This window comes from Protobothrops mucrosquamatus, unplaced genomic scaffold, assembly GCF_001527695.2.
Source record: "Protobothrops mucrosquamatus isolate PMUCROS unplaced genomic scaffold, P.Mucros_1.0 scaffold5196, whole genome shotgun sequence".
Taxonomy (NCBI): domain Eukaryota; kingdom Metazoa; phylum Chordata; class Lepidosauria; order Squamata; family Viperidae; genus Protobothrops; species Protobothrops mucrosquamatus.
The window spans coordinates 116804-124165 of NW_015391064.1; the positions used below are offsets into that span (position 1 = coordinate 116804).

General features: G+C 46.6%; 1 protein-coding gene across 1 annotated transcript in view; it reads left to right on the plus strand.

Annotated features, from left to right (window-relative positions):
• Positions 1-7362, plus strand: part of LOC107299619 (excitatory amino acid transporter 5-like) — a gene marked incomplete at its 3' end in the record, with an annotated part of 18124 nt that overhangs the window by 790 nt on the left and 9972 nt on the right. Inside the window, exons 2-3 of the mRNA XM_029286819.1 lie at positions 304-383; positions 4139-4245. Coding sequence (XP_029142652.1) covers positions 304-383; positions 4139-4245 — 187 coding nt within the window. The remainder of the gene's footprint in view (positions 1-303; positions 384-4138; positions 4246-7362) is intronic.

Consider the following 7362-nt stretch of genomic DNA (forward strand, 5'->3'; position numbering starts at 1 on the left):
AGGGACCTTGAAGGTCATCTATGGGTGTGCTTAAAGGAAGTTTCTTAAGGAAATTTGGTGGGGGGCTCTGGGTGGGGAGGGGGTGGCGTGGGCAGCTTCCCCAACTCCGGAGAACCGGTGGCCCAGGATGGGGCAGCAGCCCCCCCCCTGCATGGGCGCTTGGAAATGCACTGGAGAAGAGATATTTTCTCCCCCCCCCCTCTTTTCTGAAGTTGCTGAAAAAGTTTGGGGCCTCAGCTGCCTCTCGCCAGCTCCCTGCGGACCCCTCCCCGGCAGCCTCACCTGTTTACTTTCCGCCTGCAGGAGAAGCAGTACTTCGCTTTCCCCGGAGAACTCCTGATGAGGATGTTGAAGATGCTAATTTTGCCGCTCATCACCTCCAGGTGAGTGCCGCCCCTTCTTCCCCCCCCCCCCGGGGGCAGGGCAGGTGTGGGGGGAGGCGGATCGGAGACGCTCCTGGAGGGCTCCTGGAGGCCGGCTGGCGGGAGTAATTGCTGCTTGGCATGGAAGAAGGAACCGGGTCTGTTTGGCAGCTGGGACCGCAAGTCACGCCAGCCCCCCCCCTCCCCAGGGAAGCCAAACTTTTGAATTGCAGGGCTCTGAAGTTCCTCCCGGCCCAGCTGGCTTTGTTTTGCTCTGCAGCTGCAACCTGGGGGGAAAGACGGAAAGTAAACTTGGTCAGACTTTGATCTGAGGCCGGGCATCTGGAGGGCACCGGACAGAGGGCAGGCCGAACACTTGAGGGCCAAGGCTGCGGGCATAAGTCTGTCGTTCGACCCCTGGTCTCTGGCAGGGTGGGCAGTTGGTGACCCCAACGTAGGGTGGGGGAGCTGGCAGCCTTAGTCCAGTGCAGCGTTTCTCAAGCTTGTCCACTGTAAGACGAGAGGACTTTAACTGGCTTCAGACAGACTTCTAGAAAACCTCAACTAACCTCTACATAGACTTCAGCTAACTTCAACTAACTTCTACATAGACTTCTAGACTTCAATTAAGCTCAACTAACTTCTACATAGACTTCAGCTAACTTCAACTAACCTCTACATAGACTTCAATTAAGCTCAACTAACTTCTACATGGACTTTAACTAACTTCAACTAACTTCTACATAGACTTCTAGACTTCAATTAAGTTCAACTAACTTCTACATAGACTTTAACTAACTTCAACTAACTTCTACATAGACTTCTAGACTTCAATTAAGCTCAACTAACTTCTACATAGACTTTAACTAACTTCAACTAACTTCTACATAGACTTCTAGACTTCAATTAAGTTCAACTAACTTCTACATAGACTTCAGCTAACTTCAACTAACCTCTACATAGGCTTCAATTAAGCTCAACTAACCTCTACATAGACTTTAACTAACTTCAACTAACTTCTACATAGACTTCTAGACTTCAATTAAGTTCAACTAGCTTCTACATAGACTTCAGCTAACTTCAACTAACCTCTACATAGACTTCAGTTAAGCTCAACTAACTTCTACATAGACTTTAACTAACTTCAACTAACCTCTACATAGACTTCAATTAAGCTCAACTAACTTCTACATAGACTTCAGCTAACTTCAACTAACCTCTACATAGACTTCAATTAAGCTCAACTAATTTCTACATAGACTTCAGCTAACTTCAACTAACCTCTACATAGACTTCAATTAAGCTCAACTAATTTCTACATAGACTTTAACTAACTTCAACTAACTTCTACATAGACTTCTAGACTTCAAGTTAGTTCAACTAGCTTCTACATAGACTTCAGCTAACTTCAACTAACCTCTACATAGGCTTCAATTAAGCTCAACTAACTTCTACATAGACTTTAACTAACTTCAACTAACTTCTACATAGACTTCTAGACTTCAATTAAGTTCAACTAATTTCTACATCTGAAGTTGAAACTCAAATACTTTTGCCACCTAATGAGAAGGAAGGACTCACCGGAGAAGACCCTAATGCTGGGAAAGATGGAGGGCAACAGAAGAAGGGGACGACAGAGAATGAGGTGGCTGGATGGAGTCACTGAAGCAGTAGGTATGAGCTTAAATGGACTCCAGAAGATAGTGGAGGACAGGAACGTTGTCCATGGGGTCGCAATGGGTCGGACACGACTTCGCAACTAAGAACAACAAAACTTCTAGATAGACTTCTAGACTTCAATTAAGTTCAACTAACTTCTACATAAACTTCAACTAACTTCAACTAACTTCTACATAGACTTCTAGACTTCAATTAAGTTCAACTAACTTCTACATAGACTTTAACTAACTTCAACTAACTTCTACATAGACTTCTAGAAAACTTCAACTAACTTCCACACAGACTTTAATTAACCAACTAACTTCTACATATTCTACACTTCAACTAACTTCTACATAGACTTCTAGAAAACCTCAACTAACTTCTACATGGACTTCAACTAACTTCTACATAGACTTCTAAAAAACATTTTCAGCTAATGTCTACATGGACTTCAACTACCTTCAACTAGTGGTAATTTCTATTTTCATCATAGACTTCAACTAACTTCAGCTAACTTCTACATAGACTTTAGATTTCAACTAACTTCTACGTAGACTTTTAGAAAACTTCAACTAACCTCTACGTAGACTTTAACCAACTAACTTCTACATAGACTTCTAGGCTTCAACTAACTTCCACTAATTTCTACATAGACTTCTAGAAAACGTCAACTAACTTCTACATAGCTGGCTGGGGAATTCTGGGAGTTGAAGTCCACTCATCTTAAAGTGGCCAAGCTTGAACAACGCTGCTCTAATTCAGCCTTTATTGATATTTTCAAAGTTCAAAGTTTCTTCTTTTTATTTTCCCACGCCAAAATCGTGGGAATTTCTGCCCCTGTTGCAACTTGCTGCCCAATCCTCCTGTCCGGATTCAGGTCTGCCCAATCCTTACGAGAAGCCAATCGATCCTTTCCTCTGCCTCAGTGGCCAGGCATTCTCCGCCCGTCACCCGTGGGGCCACTGAGTCAGGACTCTGCTGGGGCGTTCTTTGTCCCCCCCCTCATCCCAAACCAATTTTCCCCAAACACGATGCGAGGAAAGAAGTCTGCAGAAACCACCCCAGTCTTATCCTGCCATGCCCAACCTTTGGAAACTGACCAGACCATGCCCAGAAATTTCTGATTGGGAGACGCAGCAGGGCAGCTGGAGGTCGTAGAGCCGGGTGGCTGAAATGGACCAGCTGCAATGAAACACATCCCACTTATTTGGGTTCACACGGCCCAGAACAAACCACCAAAGCTCCCGAAGGCCTGGGTTGGTGCCCTCCTGCTCTACCACCCTCACTGGCACCTTGATGCCCCCCATCCAGGCCCTTCACGCCTTCGCCTATAACGTGTGAAGACGACCCAAGCATTTCTTTAAAGATTTTTTTTTAAAAAAATCCTGCTTTATTATTTTTATAAATAAGTGAAGGCGACAAACATACCTTCTGCTCCTTCCTTTTCCTATTTTCCCTACCAAAACCAACCCTGTGAGGTGGGTTGGACCGAGAAAGAGGGACTAGCCCAGGACCACCCAGCCAGCTTTCACGCCTAAGGCGGGGCTAGAACTTTCTGTCTCCTGGTGATTGGCTGAAAGTCACCCAGCTTGCGGTCATACCTAAGGCGGGACTAGAACTCCCCGTCTCCTGGTGATTGGCTGAAAGTCACCCAGCTTGCTGTCATGCCTAAGGCGGGACTAGAACTCCCCGTCTCCTGGTGATTGGCTGAAAGTCACCGAGCTTGCTGTCATGCCTAAGGTGGGACTAGAACTCCCCGTCTCCTGGTGATTGGCTGAAAGTCACCCAGCCGGCTGTCATGCCTAAGGCGAGACTAGAACTCCCCGTCTCCTGGTGATNAGGGACCTTGAAGGTCATCTATGGGTGTGCTTAAAGGAAGTTTCTTAAGGAAATTTGGTGGGGGGCTCTGGGTGGGGAGGGGGTGGCGTGGGCAGCTTCCCCAACTCCGGAGAACCGGTGGCCCAGGATGGGGCAGCAGCCCCCCCCCTGCATGGGCGCTTGGAAATGCACTGGAGAAGAGATATTTTCTCCCCCCCCCTCTTTTCTGAAGTTGCTGAAAAAGTTTGGGGCCTCAGCTGCCTCTCGCCAGCTCCCTGCGGACCCCTCCCCGGCAGCCTCACCTGTTTACTTTCCGCCTGCAGGAGAAGCAGTACTTCGCTTTCCCCGGAGAACTCCTGATGAGGATGTTGAAGATGCTAATTTTGCCGCTCATCACCTCCAGGTGAGTGCCGCCCCTTCTTCCCCCCCCCCCCCCCCCGGGCAGGGCAGGTGTGGGGGGAGGCGGATCGGAGACGCTCCTGGAGGGCTCCTGGAGGCCGGCTGGCGGGAATAATTGCTGCTTGGCGTGGAAGAAGGAGCCGGCTCAGCTTGGCAGCTGGGACTGCAAGTCACGCCAGCCCCCCCCCTCCCCAGGGAAGCCAAACTTTTGAATTGCAGGGCTCTGAAGTTCCTCCCGGCACAGCTGGCTTTGTTTTGCTCTGCAGCTGCAACCTGGGGGGAAAGACGGAAAGTAAACTTGGTCAGACTTTGATCTGAGGCCGGGCATCTGGAGGGCACCGGACGGAGGGCAGGCCGAACGCTTGAGGGCCAAGGCTGCGGGCATAAGTCTGTCGTTCGACCCCTGGCCTCTTGCAGGGTGGGCAGTTGGTGACCCCAACTTAGGGTGGGGGAGCTGGCAGCCTTAGTGCAGTGCAGTGTTTCTCAAGCTTGTCCACTGTAAGACGAGATGACTTTAACTGGCTTCAAACAGACTTCAATTAAGCTCAACTAACTTCTACATAGACTTTTAGACTTCAATTAAGTTCAACTAACTTCTACATAGACTTCAGCTAACTTCAATTAACCTCTACATAGGCTTCAATTAAGCTCAACTAACTTCTACATAGACTTTAACTAACTTCAACTAACTTCTACATAGACTTCTAGACTTCAATTAAGTTCAACTAGCTTCTACATAGACTTTAACTAACTTCAACTAACCTCTACATAGACTTCAATTAAGCTCAACTAACTTCTACATAGACTTTAACTAACTTCAACTAACTTCTACATACTTTTAGACTTCAATTAAGTTCAACTAACTTCTACATAGACTTCAGCTAACTTCAACTAACCTCTACATAGACTTCTAGACTTCAATTAAGTTCAACTAGCTTCTACATAGACTTTAACTAACTTCAACTAACCTCTACATAGACTTCAATTAAGCTCAACTAACTTCTACATAGACTTTAACTAACTTCAACTAACTTCTACATAGACTTCTAGACTTCAATTAAGTTCAACTAATTTCTACAGCTGAAGTTGAAACTCAAATACTTTGGCCACCTAATGAGAAGGAAGGACTCACTGGAGAAGAGCCTAATGCTGGGAAAGATGGAGGGCAACAGAAGAAGGGGACGACAGAGAAGGAGGGGGCTGGATGGAGTCACTGAAGCAGGAGGCGTGAGCTTAAATGGACTCCAGAAGATGGTGGAGGACAGGAAGGCCTGGAGGAACGTTGTCCATGGGGTCGCAATGGGTCGGACATGACTTCGCAACTAAGAACAACAAAACTTCTAGATAGACTTCTAGACTTCAATTAAGTTCAACTAACTTTTACATAGACTTTAATTAACTTCAACTAACTTCTACATGGACTTCTAGACTTCAATTAACTTCAACTAACTTCTACATAGACTTCTAGACTTCAATTAACTTCAACTAACTTCTACATAGACTTTAACTAACTTCAACTAACTTCTACATAGACTTCTAGAAAACTTCAACTAACTTCCACACAGACTTTAATTAACCAACTAACTTCTACATATTCTACACTTCAACTAACTTCTACATAGACTTCTAGAAAACCTCAACTAACTTCTACATGGACTTCAACTAACTTCTACATAGACTTCTAAAAAACATTATCAGCTAACGTCTACATGGACTTCAACTACCTTCAACGTGGTAATTTCTATTTTCATCATAGACTTCAACTAACTTCAGCTAACTTCTACATAGACTTTAGACTTCAACTAACTTCTACGTAGACTTTTAGAAAACTTCAACTAACCTCTACATAGACTTTAACCAACTAACTTCTACATAGACTTCTAGGCTTCAACTAACTTTCACTAATTTCTACATAGACTTATAGAAAACTTCAACTAACTTCTACATAGCTGGCTGGGGAATTCTGGGAGTTGAAGTCCACTCATCTTAAAGTGGCCAAGCTTGAACAACGCTGCTCTAATTCAGCCTTTATTGATATTTTCAAAGTTCAAAGTTTCTTCTTTTTATTTTCCCATGCCAAAATCGTGGGAATTTCTGCCTCTGGTGCGACTCGCTGCCCAATCCTCCTGCCTGGATTCAGGGCTGCCCAATCTTTACGAGAAGCCGGTCGATCCTTTCCTCCGCCTCAGTGGCCAGGCATTCTCCGCCCATCACCCGTGGGGCTACTGAGTCAGAACTCTGCTGGGGTGTTCTTTGTCCCCGCCCCTCATCCCAAGCCAATTTTCCCCAAACACGATGCAAGGAAAGAAGCCTGCAGAGACCACCCCAGTCTTATCCTGCCATGCCCAACCTTTGGAAACTGACCGGACCATGCCCAGAAATTTCTGATTGGGAGACACAGCAGGGCAGCTGGAGATCGTAGAGCCGGGTGGCTGAAATGGACCAGCTGCAATGAAACACACCCCACTTATTTGGGTTCACACGGCCCAGAACAAACCACCAAAGCTCCCGAAGGCCTGGGTTGGTGCCCTCCTGCTCTGCCGCCCTCACTGGCACCTTGATGCCCCCCATCCAGGCCCTTCACGCCTTCGCCTATAATGTGTGAAGACGACCCAAGCATTTTTTTAAAGATTTTTTTTTTTAATCCTGCTTTATTATTTTTATAAATAAGTGAAGGCGACAAACGTACCTTCTGCTCCTTCCTTTCCCTATTTTCCCTACCAAAACCAACCCTGTGAGGTGGGTTGGACCGAGAAAGAGGGACTAGCCCAGGATCACCCAACCGGCTTTCACGCCTAAGGCGGGACTAGAACTCCCCCTCTCCTGGTGATTGGCTGAAAGTCACCCAGCTTGCTGTCATGCCTAAGGCGGGACTAGAACTCCCATCTCCTGGTGATTGGCTGAAAGTCACCCAGCCGGCTGTCATGCCTAAGGCGAGACTAGAACTCCCCGTCTCCTGGTGATTGGCTGAAAGTCACCCAGCTTGCTGTCATGCCTAAGGCGGGACTAGAACCCCCTGTCTCCTGGTGATTGGCTGAAAGTCACCCAGCTTGCTGTCATGCCTAAGGCGGGACTAGAACTCCCCGTCTCCTGGTGATTGGCTGAAAGTCACCCAGCTTGC